General features: G+C 41.0%; 1 protein-coding gene across 1 annotated transcript in view; it reads left to right on the forward strand.

Moving 5' to 3' along the window:
• Nucleotides 1–23,999, forward strand: part of LOC117438289 (protein BANP-like) — a 167,044-nt gene that overhangs the window by 11,566 nt on the left and 131,479 nt on the right. The window contains exons 2-4 of the mRNA XM_034073821.1: nucleotides 9,639–9,783; nucleotides 11,919–12,013; nucleotides 13,315–13,514. Coding sequence (XP_033929712.1) covers nucleotides 9,714–9,783; nucleotides 11,919–12,013; nucleotides 13,315–13,514 — 365 coding nt within the window. The 5' untranslated portion in view covers nucleotides 9,639–9,713. The remainder of the gene's footprint in view (nucleotides 1–9,638; nucleotides 9,784–11,918; nucleotides 12,014–13,314; nucleotides 13,515–23,999) is intronic.

The following is a 23,999-nucleotide window of genomic DNA, read 5'->3' on the forward strand; positions in this document are numbered from 1 at the left end:
TTATTTGTTTCCACTTACATTCTAATAGAGGAGATCTCTGCCTCTGGTGACAGCAGAATTATATTTTCTTCTGCCTGTTGAGAAGGCAAAAGTGTTCCATGAGAATGTTGGTTGTAATTAAAAATAAATATAATAAATATAAAAATAAAATAAAAAACCCTAATTGCCTTGTAGCTGTGGCTGACTTACTGAAGTAATAAAATACTAATGATATGAAGACACATTGCTGTCTGTGTGTAATAGCTGTTCTGCCAGTCATAGTTTGGTTGTTATGCCTGTATTTCAAAGCTCTGCAACAGAATATTTTGATGGTACTTTACTGACATGAGGCTGAATACTTTCATATCCATGAGAAGTGGGGAACTAATGTCAGAAGTGTGAAATTGTGTTGTTTGTGTTGAAGAAAGGTTAAATTTTGGAAAGCTAATATGTATATCATGTGAAGTATTAAAGTGTGTTTAAACAGAAGCACTGCAAATTCTTTTTAATGCTTTATAAAATATTGATATATATGTAGCTGTAACTGGTTTCAGTGCAGCATGTGAAGTATGAATGAAATCTTGAATTGCATAAATGGACAAAGTTTTAAAAGTTAAGTTTTGTTCTAGTTTGTCCTTTGTGCATTTGGAGTGGCAGCTGTCTTCAAGTTGAGGGCAGGGTTCTTAATATTACCAGCAGTATGTGACATTGTGAAAAACTAAAGAATAAGGTATTGTTTATTAAGATATATGTTAGGTATATATATATGTTAAGCCCAATATAAAGGTTAGACAACAAAAGATATGAAATTGCTTATGCACACAGTTAACGGACACAGTTTATGCAAGATAAGATAAACCACAATCGCTTACACCAATTAAACCAGAAACCGTTTATGCAAACATAAGATGACCACAAGGTGTTACAGAAACTGGCTTGCAAGATGTTCCAGGAACTGGCAGAAATAAGACAAACCACTCCATATAAGGACATAAATGAAGGGTCAACTATGGAACAAAGGAGGAAGACTTCTTACTTCGGCCTCACCGACCACCGGGAGGCAGAGGTCGACCCCCTAGCAACAGCTGAAGCATGCGCAGAGTACCTCAACTACGTCATGAACACGGAAGTAAAAGATGTATAAGGGAGGGCTTTTTGAACTGCTCAGTACGGCAGTAGGCGGAGCGCAGACTCCCCTGCCGTCCAGCGCTGTCTTTGCTCATATTCTACTTGCTATAATTAATAAAATCCTAATTGGATTATGATCCGTTGTGGTCTCAATTTATAACAATTTCTGGTGCCGTGACTCGGATAAGGAACGGTGAGCTTTGGTCCTCTGGGGAGGCGCCCCGCGACATTTCGCGGCCCCGCGACCAACAGCTTACCTCAACCTTACCGACGAACCTAAATTCTAGAATAATGAGCAAAGGAAAAACCGGTAAAATCCCATAAAAATTCTGTGCACGGGAGTCCGGACGAAGACTCAGGACGCGTAAGTATTTTGCGAAATTCGCAGAGCGGAATTGTCCGCGGCGAAATTGTTCGCAGGTTTGCCGTTCGGGCGGGATTGGGTTTCCTGGAATATAACGAATGAGAGGTTCGATATACTGAACCAAGCGAGTGTGGACCCTTAAGTACTGCGTTTTCCATCTCCCGCGAGGGACTGGGCCAGGAACAAGGGGGAGCGAGTGAGTGTATATTTGTGGATATTCCAGAAGATGGGGGGCGAAGGGCAGCAAGCCTTCGACTCACATGAATACCCCTTAGATAATTGGAGAGATTTCCCTGAAACCCTAGGGAAAGATAAGCAAAAAATGATAGAATATTGTACTAAGATATGGGGAGGGAAGACGGGTCCCAGTAGAGGTCCCAGTCCCGGGGGCCCAGGTAGAGGTCCCCGGAGTAAGACAATGGGTCAGAGTAAGAGTCGTAATTATAACCCAGAAAAGGATCCAAGGAGAGATCCTAAGAATAAAGCAGGGAGCAGCCCACCGGATGCACCACCGGACGGTCCCCTGGGGTTAATGATAAAGTACTGGGACATTCAGCCGTCCCAGGAAGGAAAAAAAAAAAGTAAGAAAAAAAAAAATGGTCCATTACTGTATGGAAGTATGGGCAAAAGAAAAAAATTCGACCCGATATTTGGGTCCGCAAGACACAGTGGGTGTCTTGTACAAAAAGGTTTTATGCACAAGAGGCAGCGGGCGTCCTATGGTTTACAATCACAGGAGGCAGTGGGCATCTTGTAGTTAGGATCCTGCAAGACACGGTGGGTGTCTCGTAGAAAAAGTTTTGGTTTTTAGGCAGCAGACATCTGATGGTCTGAATCCTGCAAGATACAGTGGGTGTCTTGCAGAAAAGGTTTTGAGGATTTCAAAGGTATGTGCTGTATGAAAGTAATCTGACCATTCTGAATCAATCCATACTAAGCTGGGAAAACTGCAGGAGAATATGCAAAAGCTTAAAATTGTTGGAAGTGGATTGGATAAGGAGTTACTGGATGGTTCAGAGATATACTTAACCAAGGCCTTCTCCAGGTAACATGGATAGGTCTGTCATAAATAATAGAATAAAAGAATTTACTCACTTTATAGAAAAAGGGGAAACTGATACACGGGTAACCAATGTACAGGGAGGTAATACAGAGAAATTGTATAAGGGAGTTAAAAGAATTCCTATGCTTAAACAAAAGTATTGTCTGTCCTAAATACCTGCCATTGCCATCTTGCCAAGGCATTGATTACTGCTGGAGGGGAAGAAGCAGATGCTAATTCTACTGACAAAAGCAGATGAAAGGTCCTGCTGATAAGCCAGGGAGAGGCAGACTGGGCGATCAAGCCTTAAGACCATGACAAAACCACAAATGTTTGGTCCTATTAATAAGCGGCAGGAGAAGCAGACTGGGCGCCGACTAACCCTAAGTCCATGTCTGAAGATTAAAAGGTGTAAAGGTTAAGAAGAGGGAGACTCATTTACTTCATCCTGAGACCCCTGCCCATGACCAGAAGGGGCACTGCGCAAGTGCAAAGGACCTTCTGGCTCATTATAATACGAAGCGGGGATAGATAATAAATATGTATAGGCGGATCGGGTGAGCCCGGGTTTTCGCTGTATCCCAAGTTTTGGGAGCCAGGACGGACCTGCTAGGGGGGCAGGTGAAGGGTAAGCGAACCCACCAGGTTTCTGCTGTATCTCAGATTCTGAGAACCGTGAGGAGAGTAAGCGGAACCATAGTGTGAGTGGGGGATCCCATGTGTAACTTTGTGTTTTTGTGTGACTGAGACGTAGCATAGCTACAAAGCGAGTGTGGAGTCCCAGTCCGCGGTTCCGTGTCTCCGCGAGGAGAGCGGCCGGAGACGGACGAAGCGTCTATATTTTTTTTGTACCTGTGTGTCCTGTCTGTGAGCGGGGGGGCCTGGCTGCCCCTCCCGCTATCCTGTCTGTGTAACCCTGTGTGTGTCCTGTCTGTGAGCAGCTTAGAAAAGGGCGGAGGGGGAGTGTCCGGCTGCCCCTCTCGCTGCTTTTTTTTTTTATCCTGTGCATCTTCTTGTGTGTGTACAGCCATTAAATTATAGATACCCAATCGGTAATTCTCTGAGAACAGAAATAAAATGATTATTTTGTGGAAAAAGCCACAAAAGTTCTGGAGGATCCTCTGGGAGGGTAAAAAAGGAAAACTGGGAAAATATTTGTAAAAAAAAAAAAAAAAAAAAAAAGTATCAGAAAATTTGAAGAGGCATGATTGTAAAGGAAATTTTGCTGTAACCGAAACTATGATCTAACAACAGGGGAGCTGATCTTCAGAACCCAGAGATATTATTGTACTGACCCCCTTAAGAATATCATACAACTTGTGTGTAGGTGCTCTCATTTTTATAAGTGCATTTGCAGAGCACTGGGGATGAGAAGCTATAGAGATCTATAAAAGATTGGCTGAAATGGGAGCCGGTCAAGACAAGGAAATTCTGAAGAAAAGCCCATTGGGTTACATTTTGGCACATTGGAAAGAACTGAGAGGGTCTTCTGGGGCCTCTGTAAACAAGAAAACGTTGGTAAAATATTGTAACCAATGCTGACCTTCATACACTTTAGAAGATCAGGAAAAATGACCTAAAATGGAACTTTGAATTATTATATATTGTTATAATTAATGTTGTTTTTGAGGTGATAAGGAAAATGGAATGAAGTAATGTATGCAGATATGACAGAGTGCAAAATTAATATACCTCTTCCTGATGCCTTAATTTTGACTTTAGAAAAGGACAGGAAAAACTAAAAGCTAAAGAAATGTTGTTCAGATTGTGATATTGGGGAAAGATGTTAAGAAGTTAAGATGTTAGAAGGAGAGAGCTCGAGCAGCTCCTGTGTTTGAGCATGGAATGGGTGCCGGGATAGGCAAACAAATGGAAACAGACATGTTGACAGATGGGACTGAAGGGTTGTTGGATAAATGTGGACTGGGAGTAAAGGAGGAAACATGGAAAGTGGATAAAAAGAAAGCGGTTGCTTTAAAACTGGTGGAGAAGGAATGTTGAACAGAGGTGGGGGAGTAGGCTTTTCTGTGGAACCGGATCTGTGTGTGTGTTATGAGGAATCTGGACCCTGGAAGTGAGACTGCCCTGGAGGGGAGTGCCATGGGGCGGCTGCAGTGAATGAATTAGAACTAGAATTACATAAAAGCTGAAAAGAAGAGAGTTTATCCCCTCGTTGGGAGGGACCATTTCTTGTTCTTTTAACTACAGAAACGGCGATAAGAGCTGCTGAAAAAAGGTGGACACACGCGTCTCGAGTAAAAGGACCCATAAAAAAAAAAATGGAAAGTTGTGACTGAACCCAGAGACGCCAAGCTGACCCTCTAGAGGACTTGGATAAGTAACTGAGAGAATTCATATTGACTCCTGTAAATCTGATATGAGAAATGAAGATATAGTTGAAATTATTTTAAGAAACCATAGGATAAGGGCCAGTATTAGTCCATGTCCTCCTATATGCAAACACTGCAATTTGTATATTAGACCTAAGTGTCCCAATTGTTTGAAGCATATTATTACTCATAGGAGAGACCATGAACAATTTTTGAGAAATCAATTACAGTTCTTTTTGCATTCAGTGTGAAATTACCACCTCGTTGGAACAGTTGTTGTGGGTCAAATACTACTGTCATAGTAGCCGACGGGGAATATACCTTTAACCTACCAGAGAGGGCAAGACCGGAGGGAGTCGGTGCTGCAGCTGAAAAGGTCTGCCGAGGGCTGCAACCCCTGGGGCTGTGACCGCTGAGCACTATGATCCTGACCGGACCTCTTTTGGTGTCGGTTCTGATAGGAACCATATGAGAAGATGCGGTGGCTTTTAAAAACATTCACAACAACTATAGTTGAATGTATTACCACAACTAGATGAAGGAGAATAACCTCTAAAACCTTGGTATATCACACTGTTTATGAATGCAAAGGAACAAAGATAGGCAGTTGCATATATAATCAAACCCAGTATGAATTGTGTCAGGAAAAACAAGCAAAACTGTGTGTTATGATCCAAAGGAACTTCCAACCTTGTATTGGGGTAGAAATGAGAACAAATTCAGAAGAAGGGAAATTAATTGGAACAAGTGAAGTTATAACCAATTTGAGTACCTCACTGCCAATGATTTTTGATGCATATGATATTATAGATGAGGATTTAGATACTAATTGTGGAAGTCTAGAATGGAGGCAGTACTACAGTAGCCAACCAAAATATATTTGCCCAGGTGGATACCAATGTCATATAAATCCTGATTATGTACCTAATCAAACAGCTAGGTATCAGTCATCACACCTCTGTGGAAGAAAAGGATGGTCTTGTGTATGCTGGGATACTGCAGGCTAGGGATGTGATTATCAATGTAAGACTTTACAAGCTTCAATAGCAAGAATACAAACAAACAATAACTGTACAACCCGTGCCTGCAATCCAATAAATTTAACTCTCATAGATTTGAAAAAAAAAAAAAAAATGGAAACAGAAGCAAGTAACTAAAATTGGACTTAAAATATATGGAACTGGGGAAGACCCAGCTGTGATTATTAGTATTAAGAAAAAAAAAAAAACTGGAGTCCAATATGAAATTCTCACAGTTGCTAAAAATCTCCTTGTAAATCTTGCTGAAAATATATCTAAAGCATTGAATGTAACTAACTGCTATGTTTGTAGGGGAACTAACCAGGGAAAGAGATGGGCCTGGGAGGCAATGGAGAGTAATATAAGCGACCCTACAATCTGGAAAAATCGAAAAGGAAACAAAAGGAGACAACAATGGATCTTGCAAATGGGTATAATCGGAAAAAGTTGTTGGCAAAATTTAGAAAATGGTGTAAAACCAATAGGAAATTTACTTTGTGAAGGGGTTATATGTGGAAGAGAGCAAGGAAAGACTGGGGAAGATGGGGAAATCCCATAGAAATAAATCACCAATTCAGTAACTGGACTAATGAAACTAACATACCAAACAGTTGGCCTACTCCAAATGGATATTATTGAATCTGTGGTAAAATAACTTTTGCATTTTTACCCCAAAATTGGACAGGTTCATGTATATTAGGAACGATCAGATCTATTTTCTTCTTATTAAGGAGAAAACAATATAAAAGAGAGTTACAAAATGGAAAGACAATGAGTGGCCACCTGAATGAATAATCTATTATGATTTGACAACTTGGGCAGAAGATGTATCCTGGGGATACAGAACTCCTATATGTATGTTGAATAGAATTATAAGGTCACAAACTGTGGTAGAAATAGTAGTAAATAAAACAGAAAATGTATTAGGATTAATTGCAAAGCAAAATACTAAAATGAAAACTGCAATATATCAGAATCGTGTGGTTTTAGATTGCCTGTTGGCTCAAGAAGGAGTGGTCTGTGGAAAATTTAATCTTAGTGATTGCTGTTTAGGATTAGATCTATTGTTCTTAAAAGAAGGAGGGTTATGTGTAGCTCTCAATGAAGAATGTTGTTCTTTTGCTGACCATACTGGAGTAGTCCAGGACACCATGTCTGAACTCCGGAAAAGGTTAGATCAACGTAAGAAAGATCGTGAGGCGGGCAGGTCATGGTATGAAAACTGGTTTAATGTTTCACCTTGGCTAACCACTTTGTTGTCCACTTTAGCAGGACTGCTTATCATGTTGATTTTGGGACTTATATTTGGGCCTTGTATATTATGCTATATTTTACACTTTATTAGGGAACGATTTGACATAGCTAAACTGCTTATTTTAACTATGAGGTCTGGGGCAAATTATAAGAGTGTATCTATTGATGAGGATGAAGATTGTTGTGAATATATTATGTCACGTAGGGGCTACACTGATTGTAATTGTGAGGTATTACCCTGTGAGTGTTCTGATAAATGTTGGGATTGTAGAAAAAGGTTTATTTGCAGTGCTGAGAATGAAAGCAGCATCTAATAAACAATAATAGGATAAAAAGAAAAAGGGGGGATTGTGAAAAACTAAAGAATAAGGTATTGTTTATTAAGATATATGTTAGGTATATATATATGTTAAGCCCAATATAAAGGTTAGACAACAAAAGATATGAAATTGCTTATGCACACAGTTAACGGACACAGTTTATGCAAGATAAGATAAACCACAATCGCTTACACCAATTAAACCAGAAACCGTTTATGCAAACATAAGATGACCACAAGGTGTTACAGAAACTGGCTTGCAAGATGTTCCAGGAACTGGCAGAAATAAGACAAACCACTCCATATAAGGACATAAATGAAGGGTCAACTATGGAACAAAGGAGGAAGACTTCTTACTTCGGCCTCACCGACCACCGGGAGGCAGAGGTCGACCCCCTAGCAACAGCTGAAGCATGCGCAGAGTACCTCAACTACGTCATGAACACGGAAGTAAAAGATGTATAAGGGAGGGCTTTTTGAACTGCTCAGTACGGCAGTAGGCGGAGCGCAGACTCCCCTGCCGTCCAGCGCTGTCTTTGCTCATATTCTACTTGCTATAATTAATAAAATCCTAATTGGATTATGATCCGTTGTGGTCTCAATTTATAACAACATTATGAATTAGTAACTGCAGCACAACTGTTGTATTCTGTTAAGCTTGGCTGGTTACCAGGATTTCACAAAAATGGCAAATACAATTTACCAAAATGGCATCCATATACCCTAATGTATTGCCAGTTTTTTTGGGCATGAAGCCATAGGCTGTACTGTCCCAATAGTTTGTTTTTTGTTTTTTTTTTTTTTTTTTACCATGATCAGAATTTCAAATGACACTGTATGGGCAGTGCTAGTATTTTGAGTAAACAATTGGGATATGTAGAGAGTCCTGAAGACTCAAAGCCCATCTCAAAGATGGGCTTTCACAGTATGCAGTGATTGCTCAGGCCAGTCTCAAAGTTCTGTAGATTGTGTTGCTCTCTTCAAATATTAGTACTCCACCTGTCTGGCTTAATGGCTTTCTTGTGTTCAAGTAGAAGAGGACTATTTTTATGCATAATTGGATTTGATTCAGTGTCAGTGTTAAGGGATGAATTACCATTTCCATTGGTAAATCTCAAATTCTCTCTAGTGTTTTGCTTCAAGTTAAAAAGGAAAAAAATCATCTGATCTCTTGGTATTCATTGTCCATCCCTTTGTAAACTGTGAGAAAGCACAGATCTGAATAGTTCCAGTGTTTCAAATTCAGTTTTACAGACTGACAGTTTCACTTAAAACACCTTGACTGAGAATTCCAAGGGAGCAGGGCTGAGAAATATTTTGGCTTTAAAATCAGGACCATATTCTGAAAATGGTTTCATCAGCATTGAGCTGTAGAAAATGCAGGTAAGTTCAATAACCAAGAGAAAGAGAAGTCAAATTTTGCTTCAAGTCTAGTTGTAATTAGCTGTGAGGAAGCACCCTGTTCTCACTGACTGTTTCTGAAGATTTGAGAGGCCTGTTAAGATTCCCAAAGAAGTGGTAAATGCTCCATCTTTGTTATTGTTCAAGGCCAGGTTGGACAGAGCCTTGGGTGACATGGCATAGTGTGAGGCATCCCTGCCGGCGGCAGGGAGGGTTGGAACTAGATGTTCTTAAGGTCCCTTACAAACCTAACTATTCTATGATCTTTTGTACATGTAGGTTTGTAGAGAATGCAATAATTGCAAACCTAGGCTAGGCTTGGGAGCTTCATATGCTTTTGTGACATTAAGACTACATACGAAAGTCTGATCCCTTCCAAGAGCTAAGCAATAATTTGTAAATTAAAACCCTGCAGTTTAGGAATGGTCTTGTATGGTCTTAAAACTTCTAAAACAAAAATCAATTTAAAATGTTTTCTTTGATTTTTATCCTGATGAGCTGCCAAATCTGAAGCTAAATGCTCTGTCTGTTGGGAAAATGTGGAAAGGTGGATCAGCAAGGAAAGCTTGAGCTCTTGTGTCAGGCCTCATACAGAAAGATTGATTTGCATGTAGTTTAGTCCTTTTCTCTTTGATAAGGATACCAAATGAAGTAGCAGTTGATACCACTGGATGATCACTTGTAGGTTGGTTACTTGTGTTGGGTACTGCATCTCCTTTTATAGAGGAAGAATGAAAAAATAAAGGCAGGATTAATATATCAAGTAATCTGTATTAACATTCTTCTTGCTGCTGTTTTTCAGGATCGTATGACTTGCAAAATTACTTGTTTGGAGACCTGCAGTGGTGTTTGACTGGATATTGCTGCCTGGTTCTGAATGATGTCAGAACAGGATTTGGCAGATGTTGTTCAGATTGCTGTTGAAGACCTCACTCCAGATAACCCAGGTACAGTAGAGATGATAGTGATGGCACAAGAAAGATATATTTATAGTATTGCTCATTGACAAGGTGGAAATTGCTGTTGAGCTTTTCTTAATATAAAATAGTCCTGCAGATTCTTTTCTGAGAGGTGCTTCTCTAAGATTACACACCAGGTTTTCAGTAGCCTGTATATCTTCAGTACCCTTTATATCAGTTTAAAACAAAATAATTTTTTTTTTGTTTTAAAGGCCTATTGCCTGGGGCTTTTTTGTGCAGGGGTAGACTAGTGCCCAAAACTTTGCAGGAGGCTGTATTTCATTCAGAGTTTTTTTTTCCTCCAGACCAAGTGTATGTTTTAGGCTTTCCCTCAAATGATAATTATCACACATCTGTTATCTATACATCTATATATCTATGTATTATCTATATAATTATAATATCTATGTATTATCTATAGATAAACATTTATCTACTGTTTTATCTGTAAAATAGTTTCTCTGATATGTTATTGAAATTGGAAAATACTCCTGGAAGCAAATACTGTGAGATCCCTTGCATAGAACTTGACCTACTAAGCCAGCCAGGCCTTCCAGATCTAAGTTCAGTTCTCTTTTATTACTGTTTTCTTCAAAATGTTTTCTGTTAAAAAAAAAAAAGGCTATTAGAGGCTATGGGTCTGTATATGACCAGTAACGAGTGGTGTCCCTCAGGGATCAGTGTTGGGACCAGTCTTGTTTAACTTCTTTGTCAGTGACATGGACAGTGGGATTGAGTGCACCCTCAGCAAGTTTCCCGATGACACCAAACTGTGTGGTTTGGTTGATACACTGGAGGGAAGGATTGCTATCCAGAGAGACTTCAACACACTTGTAAGCTGGGCTGATGCCAGCCTCATGAAGTTTAACCATGACAAGTGTAAGGTCCTACACCTGAGTTGGAGCATTCCCAGACACAGCTACAGGTTGGGCAAAGAAGAAATTCAGAGCAGCCCTGCAGAGAAGGACTTGGGGGTATTGGTCGATGAGAAAATGAACATGAGCTGGCAGTGTGTGCTTGCAACCCAGAAAGCCAACTGTCTCCTGGGCTGCATCAAAAGAAGCGTGACCAGCAGGTTGAAGGAGGTGATCCTGCCCCTGTACTCTGCTCTTGTGTGACCCCACTTGGAGTATTGCGTGCAGTTCTGGTGCCCTCAACATAAAAAGGACATGGAACTGTTGGAACAAGTCCAGAGTAGGGCCACGAGGATGATCAGGGGCCTGGAGCACCTCCCATATGAAGACAGGCTGAGAAAGTTGGGGCTGTTCAGCCTGGAGAAGAGAAGGCTGCGTGGAGACCTCATAGCAGCCTTCCAGTATCTGAAGGGAGCCTATAGGGGTGCTGGTGAGGCACTATTCATTAGGGACTGCAGTGACAGGACAAGGGGTAACTGGTTAAAACTTAAACAGCAGAGGTTTAGACTGGATATAAGGAAGAAATTCTTTACTGTGAGGGTGGTGAGGTACTGGAATGGTTTGCCCAGGGAGGTTGTGAATGCTCCATCCCTGGCAGTGTTCAAGATCAGGTTTGATGAAGCCTTGGGTGATATGGTTTAGTGTGAAGTGTCCCTGGCCATGGCAGGGGGGTTGGAACTAGACGATCTTAAGGTCCTTTCCAACCCTAACTATTCTGTGATTCTATATGCAAGTAGTTATTTTGGAAAGCTGGCAGGATTTTGTTTACCTATACTGTGGGGAAAAATAACTCTGCTACTAGGCTGAATAGTGGGTGTGATTCTGCTCTTTGTGCTACAGCTTCATTAGTACTTTTTATGGTTTTGTGTAAATGTGGGGATAAGAAGCCTGTAAAATCTGTCAAAGCAGAACAGCCACTGTGGCAACTCAGCTACCTCCCTTTAAATTCCTAAAAAAAAAAAAATCCAGGGTAATGCTTGAATGATATATCCTTAGTGTGTTTGAAACAAAATATTAGTTTGGATCAGTTTTTTTTGAGAAGCACTAAACCATTGTCATATATTTAAGAGAAAACCCAAGTAAGCGTAAAAGAATACATACAATATGTTAATTAAACACCTTTTTCTTATGTAATCCATTTCATATATTTTTTAATTTGAGCCTTGTCCTCTTGTATTATAAGCTATGGCAGCACTTTTTTCTTTGCAGTTGTGTTGGAGAATCATGAAGTGATAGATGATGTTGTAGAGCCTGCTCTGAAACATCAGCGTATAGAAATGAACTGCCACGATCCCTCTATTAAGGTTATGATAATGCCTTTTCCTGTTTCTATTTGTAATAGATTTAAGTTATCTTGTTTAGGGAAATACGTTAAAAGAATGTAAAATAAACTTTATTATGGTATTACATAAGACTGGAATTATTCGTAGCCTTCTTGTAGATGTTAGTTCATTTTTTGCATAAACTTAAAGATCTGGATGATTGCTTAGTTCTCCAGTGTAAAAATCTGTAGCAAGAATTTTACCTGAAGTGTAAAATGTCATTAGATTTAATTACAGTTACTCAAATATCACTATTGGTACATTTTTTGATGAAGTGAATAAAGTTGACCTAAAAGATAAACTTGAGCACGTATTTGCATTACAATTTGTATATACTTTTAGCATGCTTAAAATTATTTTGAGCTAACAACATTCTTTTAATAGCTAAGCTGGATTTGGTTCAGGCTCAGTAGCTCAGGCTTTTCTGTACTTGCAGAGCTTCCCCTGCTTTTCTCTAGTGTGTTTTAGTTCTGTGGGTTTTTTCATTGTTGTTTCTTGGAGCATAAGTATGAGAGTAGTGTTTTACTGCCACACATGTTAAATAGTATATAGTTCTGTAGTTTTGAAATAGTCATTGTAGAAACTGAAGTTCTGTATTGAAAGAGCACCAGGGAGCACAGCAGCACTGTAAGCTGGTGTGATGAGGTGTGTAAGTTGTAACAGAGGGCCACGAGATGGCATAGTTGCTGTTTGCAAAGGAGAATGTGTAACATTATCCTTTAATAGGCTATTTTTCCCAAGAGGAACTAAGTAGAATAGGCTTTGTTTTGAATAAGATTGCTTAGGAAAACAGATTTTATTTGCTTTTCTTGGTTTGCTGTTTAGGAGAAAACTCAAGTGAGTGGCATTAATTGTCTCTGAGGTTATTTTTGTTGATAGAATTTCCACTGTAATAATCTGAATTTATCTGTTTAGGGCAGGGAAGAAAACATCTTATTTTATCCAGGAGGATATATTCATAGATGTATAATCCTTTTGGTTTTACTTCTGTGGAATGAAAGGCTTTCACATGTGTACAAAATCATACCCACAAAGTGCTTAGGTGAAAATGTGTTTGGCTTGGATTTGGTTTCCAAGTAAAGATTTAGAAGAACTTGAGAATGGTAAAATGCTCCTGGATGTCATCAGTTTTGTATGTGGATGAATGTTGTCACTAGGCATGCTGCTACTTGCTTTAGAACTGTTTTCCAGTCACATTTATCTGGAGCTTCCTTCTGCGTATGTTGTTTAATATAAATGCATAAGTCTTTAAAATCAGTGTCTCTTTCATTCTTCCTTTCCAGTCATTCCTGTATTCCATTAATCAGGCAATATGTCTGCGGTTGAATAGCATTGAGGCAAAGTTGCTGGCATTAGAGGCTACCTGTAAATCATTGGAAGAGAAGTTGGATCTTGTCATGAACAAACAGCACAGCCCTATCCAAGTCCCCATGGTGGCAGGTTCGCCTCTTGGTGCTACACAGACATGCAATAAAGTACGATGGTAAGTGTCCTGGGTTCAGCTGTAACAGTTATTTTTCTCCTCCTTAATAGCTGCTGCAGTGCTGTGTTTCAGCTTTAGTCTGAGAACAATGCTGATAACACACCGGTGTTTTAGTTTTTGCTAAGTAATGTTTATCCCGATCAAGGACTTTTCAGTATCTCATGTTCTGCCAGTGATGAGGGGCACAAGAAGTTGGGAGGAAGCAGAGACAGGGCACCTGACCCAAACTAGCCAAAGGGGTATTTCACACCACAGAATGTCATGTCCAGTATATAAACTGGGGGGAGTAACCTGGAAGGACAGATCACTGCTTGGGTCAGGCTGGGCATTGGCCAGCAGGTGTTAATTGCATTGTGCATCACTTGTATTTATTAATTTGTTTCCCCTTCCCTTTTTAATTTTATATTCTCTCCTCTTATTTCCCTTATTATTATTTTTATTATTAGTAGTAGTAGTCTTGTATTATACCTTAGTTACTGGACTGTTCTTATCTCAGCCTGTGGGATTTACATTCTTTTGACTCTTCCCCATCCCACTGGGGGGGGGAAGAAGTGGGAGAGTGAGTGAGGGAGTGAGCAGCTGTGTGGTTCTGAATCACTGGTTGGGCTTAAGCCATGACTGATTACTTGTCAATGGGCTTTTTAAAATAATGTAAATCCGTTTCTTTGACATCAAGTTCTACAGCTGTCTGCAAAGGTGTCAGGAGCTTGGAGTTCTGTTTATGAGTGTCAAATTAACTTACCTTGAAGGTAATTTTTGTACCAATTTCACGATGTTACTTAGAATGAGGCACTGGTCCGTGGAGAGTGTCTCATTCTATTTCCATGTTTCATTTTGACTTAAGACTGATTCATCCATTCTCTGGGGGTCAGATGTTTTAAACAGGTTTTTAAACTTGCTTGGCTTTTTTTTTTTTGTTTTGCTAAATATTCTGAGTTAATGTGTTGATCATCATTCTACTTGTTTTTCATTTACCAGAAATACAACTGAGTTTTACATGCTTGTTTTCTATAAGACTTTTGCTAGAATAATATTTGTGCTTTTGGGAGGTTAGAAGTTGGAGATGGAATCTGTTAAATTATCTAATCCACTTCGATAAAAGAGCAGGTTTGACCTGCAGTACTTTTATGTATTAGTTCCTTAACTTGGCTTTAAATAGCTGAATGTGCCTGCCATTTTACTGTGGAGATGATTCCAGCCAGAGAAATATGCTTCTCAAAAGACTTTCATCTAACAACTTTTTCTTCCTCATTCATACTTTTATAAATAAAAAAAACTTAATACTCCTAAATAATTACTTTTTATTCTCAATTACAAGGATACATAAGCAACTTCCACGTCACACCATTCTAGTCAAGATATACTGCTTTTCCACTTTATCACTGTCTTTGAGCTGTCTCAATATCTGAAAGTTACTTTGTATATGTTTTTGGTACGTTGTACTTGGTGCAGTTTCAGGTGTGCTACTCTAGAGCTCTGTAGGAAAAATTAGTTCCTTGCTTTATATTTTGGGGTTCATCCATGTGATGTAATGGGGAGGGAATCCCCAAACACCATTTTAATTTTACAACTTTCAGTTCATGCATTGATGAAGCAGAGTGAAGTATAACTGATCTACTGTAAGTGTTCAGAGTTGGAGGTTTTTACCTGAGAGGGATACACTCTGCTCAGGTAACTGTACCTGTTACATAACAGTTACTTCATGGCTGTTAATTGGATGTGATTACTTCTGATGCATGGAGTCTAATCTTTTAAAAAGATACCTTGTTTGTATTTAAGAATCTAAAATAATACAATACCCAATGTGTTCCTTGATTTCTGTTTTAAAAGTTTAAATGCCCTTTTTTTATTTTCAGTATAAATTGGAGTAATCTCTGCTCCTCTTGCTGTAGCAGTCACTTCTCCAGTCAGGAACAGCTGATACCCTCTTTTTTTTTTTTTTTTTTTTCCCCAAAACAACTTTTCAGATGTCCAAATACAGTGTTTGGGCCTTTGTTCTTGTGCTGGTGAACACCCTGACCATTGGACATCTGACTTTTCCCTTTTTCCATTTAATTTTTCTTTAAAGTAGGTGCTGTGTCTACCTATGTTTCTGAAAGCTTCCCACTCATATGCTGAAAAGATTAATTATGGCTGGCTTCTATATCAAAAGAGATAAAGTACATGGAATAACTATTTGGATCATTGTTCAAGTAACTAGAGTATTACACAATTTTTTGCTAAATATCCTTTATTAATTATATTCTCAAGGAATATTCTGTAAATCTGTTGCTAATTTTTTTGTCATTATATTAGAGATGGAGTTCTTGTGTGTAAGCTGAACTTTTTATTGTGCTTTGTGCACAAAAGAATTCAAAACATTTTCAGAAATACATGGTCCCTTTGGGAGTCTATTAATTCATGTTCAATGAATGCTTTCCTCTGTAAATTGCACTTTTTTTTTGTTCGTTTGTTTCTTATGGTATTTGCCAGACCTGAGGTAGGTGGTTTGTTTTTGATCTTTGTAACCACTGGAAATGACCTGTGTGTTAATGGTGAGCTTGGTGTTTAATCTTTTAGGTATATACATTTATGATGATGGCTTCTCAACAGTCTGAACATGATTTAGATAGAAGTCTTGAAGACTGAGATTCTCTGCCCCAAATACTTGTTAGTGTTGGTATGAATCTACACATTATCAAATGCATCTTGTCAATAAAGCACTGAGGACTTCTTGTTCTTTTAGCAGTCTATGGCCAATATGACTCAAAAGAAAATAGTTAGGGGTGTATGTGTTTAACTTGGCATTAGTAGCTAGTCAGTTTCACAGTGATGGTGTATTACAATGATTTCCCTGTCTAATGAAAACCTTTATCACTTGTTGAATATTTCCAATTAAAGCCTGTATGAACTATTTTGTTCTATGAATGCTCTAGAGTTCCCACTTCCCCTTGTATCGCAGATGGCAGTGGAGAGCTGCCAAGAAGAGTCAGTATTTTGGATAGTGATTTTCAGATTCTGCATCTGAATAATATTCTTCAATCTTAATCTCTTCCTTCTGCCACTACTGTAATACTGGGTTTGGCACATCAACTAGAACATTGTAGTTAGCAAAAGCATGTCAGCCAGGTGGTGCTATGCTGTCAGTAAAACAGACTTGTTATTTTTCTCAATAAATACCTTAGGCTTTGTGATCTTTTCCACACTACTGTAACCAAAATTCACTATAATTCTGGTAATTTAGTGATTTACATTAATTTGATGCAGATTTAACACAATCAAAATTTATTTTAGAGTAGTGTACACACAGTAAAGTGTATGAACTGTGCATTATAAATTCACAGTTTGATGACGTTGTGCTATTTGTGCTTTTAAAATAAAATTGCTCTCCCAAAACTTGTCAGTTTGAAATATGCTTAGTTCATCATGTGATATTTGAAAAATCATGGCAGTTAGGTGAAGATCCCAACAACTGGAAAAGGGGAAATATAATGCCCATTTTCAAGAAGGGGAAAATGGATGACCCGGGGAATTACAGCCCAGTCAGTCTCACCACTGTGCCTGGCAAAATCTTGGGAGCAGATTCTCCTGGAAGGCATGCTAAGGCACATGAAAAACAACAAGGTGTTTGGTGATGGCCAGCATGACTTCACTAAGGGGAAATCCTGCCTGACCAATTTGGTGGTCTTCTATGATGGGGCTACAGAGAACTGATGGACAGGGGTAGAGCAGTTGATGTCATCTATCTGGACTTGTACAAAGCGTTTGACAACCTCCCACAGGACATCCTTGTCTCTAAATTGGAGAGACATCAATTCGATAGGTGGACCACTCGGTGGATAAGGAACTGGATGGATGGTTGCACTCAAAGAGTTGTGGTCAGCGGTTCAGTGTCTGGCTGGAGACCAGTAAGGAGTGGTGTCCCTCAGGGATCACTGTTGGGACCAGTCTTGTTTAACATCTTTGTTGGTGACATGGACAGTGGGATTGAGTGTGCCCTCAGTAAGTTTGCCGATGAAACCAAGCTGTGTGGTTCGGTAGATACGCTAGAGGGAAGGAAAGTCATCCAGAGGGACCTTGACACACTTGTGTGGTGGGCTGATGCCAACCTCATGAAGTTTAACCATGCCAAGTGTAACATCCTACACCTGAGTTGGAGCAATCCCAGGTACAGCTACAGGTTGGGCGAAAGGAAATTCAGTGCAGCTCTGCGGAGAAGGACTTGGGGGTGTTGGTCGATGAGAAAATGAACATGAGCTGCCTTCAGTGTGTGCACGCAGCCCAGAAAGCGAACCATATTCTTGGCTGCATCAAAAGGAGCGTGACCAGCAGGTCGAAGGAGGTGATCCTGCTCTTCTACTTTGCTCTTGTGAGACCTCACTTGGCATACTGTGTATGGTTTTGGTGTCCTCAACATAAAAAGGCCATGGGACTGTTAGAACAAGTCCAGAGGAGGGCCACGAGGATGATCAGGGGACTGGAGCACCTCCCATATGAAGACAGGCTGAGAAAGTTGGGGCTGTTCAGCCTGGAGAAGAGAAGGCTACGTGGAGACCTCATAGCAGCCTTCCAGTATCTGAAGGGAGCCTACAGGGATGCTGGTGAGGGACTCTTCATTAGGGACTGTAGTGATAGAACAGGGGATAACAGGTGAAAAGTTCTTTTCTGTGAGGGTGGTGAGGCACTGGAATATGTTGACCAAGGAGGTAGTGAATGCTCCATCCCTGGCAGTGTTCAAGGCCAGGTTGGACAGAGCCTTGGGCGACATGTTTTAGTGTGAAGTGTCCCTGCCCATGGCAGGGTGGTTGGAGCTAGATGATCTTAAGGTCCTTTCCAACCCTAACTTTTCTATGATTCTATGAAAACTAAAGTAACTTGGGCAGAGCAGGTTTCTTCTGTGTCATCTTCTGGAATTTTGTAGTTACAGCATACTGGGTGAATTCACAGCTACTCACTGTGACCTGCCTTGGCTTGGTCTAGAATTTTGTGCTTTGTGCTGCACTGTGCACTGGTTGCTTATAAGAAGGAGTGTTAATCTATCCATAGAGTTGTAGTAGGGAGGCAGGAGTCTCATTTTGAAACAGTTAACAGCTTTATACTGGATAGTAAGTTGTTTCTACTAGTGAACTTAACATATTGATCTGTCTGTTGGGATAACTTATAACAGTTTTGTGTCAAACTGTTGTTTCTAACATTTAAAAATTCTGATTAGGGAAATCGGAAGATTTCAAGGAGATTTGCAATATGTCAGGAACCACGCCATATTGTTAGGTTCCAGGGCAGAATTGCAGTGCATTTAGAGTCTCATTCAGCTTTCTGTCTCTTTATTAAACACATGATATGCATGGAATTTTTCCAACATCCTTTTCTGGATATCTGCTTTTTGAAGGTTTGCTGTTGCTGCTTGGAGAACAGCAGATTTTTAAATTCAGAAATTACAGTTTTATCTGTTGGTCATGATCTCTTGCATAAATAAATCCTCATTAAGCCTGAATTGTGTCCTCAGGTTTTTTTCATATTGTTTACCCTGATCTGCTGTTATGGTACTTCATTATGTTCTAGCTAATTGCAGTGCAGATAAGGAATGAAGTAAAAGGGTAGGTGGTGCTGTGTAATGCATGATTTGTATGAATGGTTGAGATAGAGGGGAAACAACAGGCTAACTTCTGTATCTCAGAAAAGTTTAAGCTACAGCAAAAAGTAAAAGGAGAAATCTTCTTTTGAAAAAAAGTCATTCTGAATTTGTGAGACTCAAACAGGCTTGGGAGAAACCACCAGGATGGTGAGGCATTGGAACAGGTGCTCCACCACTGGCAGTGCTCAAGGCCAGGTTGGATAGAGCCTTAGGCAGCATAGTCTAGTGTGAGGTGTCCCTGCCCATGGCAGGGATTGGAACTAGATGATCTTAAGGTCTTTCTAACCAAAACCATTCTAAGCGTCTGTGAAACAATAATAGGCCATAAACAATATGGAATGACTTGTAGCTGTTGTATTTCAATAAATCATCACAGGAAAAGCAGAAATAAATAAGTGCAGTTTTGTATAGGTGTCCTGAGCTCAGCAGTAGCAGTCATTTTTACTCCTTCTTAGTAGCTGGTGCAGTGCTGTGTTTTTTACTTTTGGCCTGGGAACAGGGAGGATAATACCAATCTTTTTAGTTACTGCTCAAATATTTATTCTGACCAAGGACTTTCTGAGTCTCATGCTTTGCCAGGGAGGAGGAGAAACCGGGAGGAAGCAGAGACAGAATACCTGACCCAAACTAGCCAAAGAGGTATTCCATACCACAGCCTGGGATGTAACTGGGAGTTACCCGGAAGGGCGCTCACTGCTCTGTCAGCAGGTGGTATCATATTCTTTTCCCTTGTTGTTTCCCTTATTATTGGGGGTAGCAGTAGTGATTTGTGTTATACCTTAGTTACTGGACTGTTCTTATTTCAACCTGTGGGAGTTAGATTCTTTAGATTTTTCTCCCCAACCCTCTGGGAGCAGAAGGTGGGGCGAGAGTGCACGAGTGAGATTGTGTGGCTGACTATGTTTTAAACCACGACAGTTCTTTCTGGTGCCCAACGTGGGATCCTAAGGGTTGAAATAATGACAGATCTGGCCAGAGTGTGTCTAATCATATTTGTGATGAGCTTTCATTGTTTTGGATTAATAGTCACTTGTCACAATGCTGATTTATTGGCTGTCAAAGTTGTTTCTCTTGATCTCACAGTTTCAGCATATCGTACATTACTTACAGCCGGTATTTGCTCTGTTAGTGTTTATCAAGTGGGGGCCTTGGACTAAGGTTCTTGTCTCCTTGTACTTTATGGTAGTGACTCGTAATACAATAGAATCACTGATCATGAAACTGATCTGGCTTATGTTCCCAGTGTGTTCACCACCATTATACTTTGGGAGGTATTTAATAGAAGTGCTTAGCAATTACACGTTTTTTCTCCTTCTTGGGTGGTCAACCTGTGAAGGCAACGTTTTCTTACCCTCCCAGCACCCCATCCCCCCACCCCGCAGACCATTTACAGCATCATTTTAGAGTTTTGATGTTTTTGAATGGCCTTTAAATACTCTTGTGACCTGCTTGCTGATTGCAATGGGGATCAACATGTTGGCATGCACACAGAGTGTGTTTTGCCCATGAACATTTTGTCTGATTTCAAGAGTTAAGCAGAGTCAGGTTTGGGTCTTTTTGGGGGTTAGCCGACGACATAGGAAGACCAAGAGACTTTCCCTGAGGCTGGACAGCCATGAGTGGCAGGGTGTGTGGGATAGTATGGGCAAGTATCTAGGTCAGTGGGCCCCTCCAGTACTTTGGAATTTCACCACTGAACAAGTGCAAAATCTGGCATAGATTGCCTCAGGAGAGGGTACTTCAAAGACCTAAAAGGGTGCCAAGGGGCCTTTGGTTTGGCTGCTCTGGAGACTGAGGAAATTGAGCAGTTGTCCACCTTGCCTGGTCTCTCGGAGGATCCTTCTGTTGTGGGGTTGCTGAAGGTCGAAGAACAACAAGTGCTATTCACAACCAGAACAGATCACTGGCGGCAATAGTGCACCAACTGAGACTCCTTGATTCTCATCCATAAGCTGATCCATAGACTGGAGACTCAAGGAGTGATCAGCAGGACCTGCTCACCCTTTAATAGCCTCATATGGCCAGTGCGAAAGTCTAATGGAGAGTGGAGACTAACAGACTATCGTGGCCTGAATGAAGTCACACCACCATTGAGTGCTGCTGTACTGGACATGTTAGAACTTCAGTATGAACTAGAGTCACAGGCAGCCAAATGGTATGCCACAATTGATATTATCAGTAAATTTTTGTCAATTCCTTTGGCAGCAGAGTGCAGGCCACAGATTGCTTTTACTTGGAGGGGTGTTCAGTACACTTGGAACTGATTGCCTCAGGGCTGGAAACACATCCTTACCATCTGCTGTAGACTGATCCAACCTGCACTGTAACAGGGGCAAGCTCCAGAACACTTGCAATGCATTGATAACATTATAGTGTGGGGTGATTTAGCGGAAGAAGTCTTTGAGAAAGGGAGGAAAATAATCCACATCCTGCTGAAAGCTGGTTTTGCCATAAAGCGGAATAAAGTCAAGGGACCTGCACAGGAGATTCAATTTTTGGGAATAAAATGGCAAGATGGATGTTGCCACATCCCCACAGATGTGATCAACAGGATAACAGCGGTGTCTCCACCAACTGATAAGAAAGAAATACAAGCTTTCTTGGGTGCTGTGGGGTTCTGGAGAATGCACATCCCAAATTACGGTTCGATTGAAAGGCCTCTCTATCATGTGACCTGGAAGAACAATTATTTTAAATGGGGCCCTAAGCAACAACAAGCCTTCGAGCAAATTAAAATCAAGATAGCTCATGCAGTAGCCCTTGGACCAGTCCGGACTGGGCCAGATGTAAAAAATATACTGTACACTGCAGCCGGGGAGAATAGTCCTACCTGGAGCCTCTGGCAGAAAACTCCAGGGGAGACTCGAGGTCGACCCCTTGATTTTTGGAGTCGTGGATACAAAGGATCTGAGGCCAGCTGTACCCCAACGGAGAAAGAGATCCTGGCAGCCTATGAAGGAATTCAAGCTGCTTTGGAAGTGATTGGCACTGAAGCACAGCTCCTTTTGGCACCCCGCTTGCCACTGCTGGGCTGGATGTTCAAAGGCAGAGTCTCCTCTACACATCATGCAACCGATGCTACATGGAGTAAATGGGCTGCACTAATTGCACAACGAGCTGGAATAGGAAATTCCATTCATCCAGGCATTCTGGAAGTCATCATGGACTCGCCAGAGGGCAAAGATTTTGGAATGTCAGCAGAGACGGAGGTGATGCGTGCTGAAGAGGCACCACCATATAATAAACTGTCAGAAAGTGAAAAGCAGTATGCCTTGTTCAGTGATGGGTCCTGCCGTATTGTGGGAAAGCATCGGAGATGGAAGGCAGCTGTATGGAGTCCTCAATGACAAGTTGCTGAAACTGCTGAAGGAGAGGGTGAATCGAGTCAGTTTGCTGAGGTGAAAGCCATCCAGCTGGCCCTGGACATTGCTGAGCGAGAAAGGTGGCCAGTACTCTATCTTTATACTGACTCATGGATGGTGGCAAATGCCCTGTTGGGGTGGTTGCAGCAATGGAAGAAGTTCAACTGGCAATGCAGAGCTAAACCCATCTTGGCTGCTGCACTGTGGCAAGATATCGCTGCCTGGTTGCAGAACCTGGTGGTAAAGGTAAGCCATGTAGATGCCCATGGATAAAGCTGCTAAGACTGAAGTGGCTCAGATGGACTTAGATTGGCAACATAAAGGCGAATTATTTTTGGCCCGGTGGGCCCATGACACTTCAGGCCATCAGGGCAGAGACGCAACGTACAAATGGGCTCGTGATCGAGGGGTGGACTTAACAATGGACACTATTGCCCAGGTTATTCATGAGTGTGAAACATGTGTTGCAATTAAGCAAGCCAAGTGGTTAAAGCCTCTTTGGTATGGAGGAGGATGGCTGTATATAAATATGGGGAGGCCTGGCAGATTGATTATATCACACTCCTACCAACCTGCTAAGGCAAGCGCCATGTGCTTACCATGGTGGAAGCAAACACCGGATGGCTAGGAACATATGCTGTGACCCACACCACTGCCCGGAACACTTTGCTGAGCCTTGAGAAACAGATTTTGTTGTGATATGGCACCCCAGAGAGAATTGAGTCAGACAATGGGACTTGTTTCCTGAATAACCTTATAGACGCTTGGGCAAAAGAGCATGGCATTGAGTGGGTATATCACATCCCCTACCATGCACCAGCCTCTGGGAAAATCCAGCAGTACAATGGGCTGTTAAAAACTACACTGAGAGCAATGGGTGGGGGAACTTTCAAGCATTGGGATACCCACTTACCAAAGACCACCTGGTTGGTCAACACCAGAGGATCTGCCAACAGGGCTGGCCCAGCCCAGTCAGAACTTTTACATATTGTAGAGGGGGACAAAGTTCTTGTGGTGCACATGAGGACTTTGCTAGGGAAGACAGTCTGAGTTATTCCTGCTTCAGGTAAAGGCAAACCCACTCGTGGGATTGCTTTTGCTCGGGGGCCTGGATAAACTTTGTGGCTAATGCAGGAATATGGGGAATTCCGATGTATACCTCAAGTGGATTTGATTTTAGGGGAAAACAGCCAATTAACTAAATTGTATGCTGTTGCCTGCAATGTAATATTTGTATAGTCCATCAACTAGATGTCTTTAGGTCACCCGCAACTGGCCCTGACTTCCCTCTGACCATCATCCCAATAGAGAATGAACTTTGATAGAACCAGATGAGTTCTACAATGAAGGAACGATGAGCATCAGGAGGCAACGATCCAACGCTGCACACAGCCTCTCCTGCCCCAGAAGGCTGTTCCAAGAGGTGGAACTTGACATCATGGACCAAATGGATTCAGCAGCTTTATAGGGGTTGGTGCATGCACTAAGGAGTGATTTCTTTTTCTCTGT

The sequence above is a fragment of the Melopsittacus undulatus genome (assembly GCF_012275295.1).
Source record: "Melopsittacus undulatus isolate bMelUnd1 chromosome W unlocalized genomic scaffold, bMelUnd1.mat.Z SUPER_W_unloc_5, whole genome shotgun sequence".
Classification (NCBI taxonomy): Eukaryota; Metazoa; Chordata; class Aves; order Psittaciformes; family Psittaculidae; genus Melopsittacus; species Melopsittacus undulatus.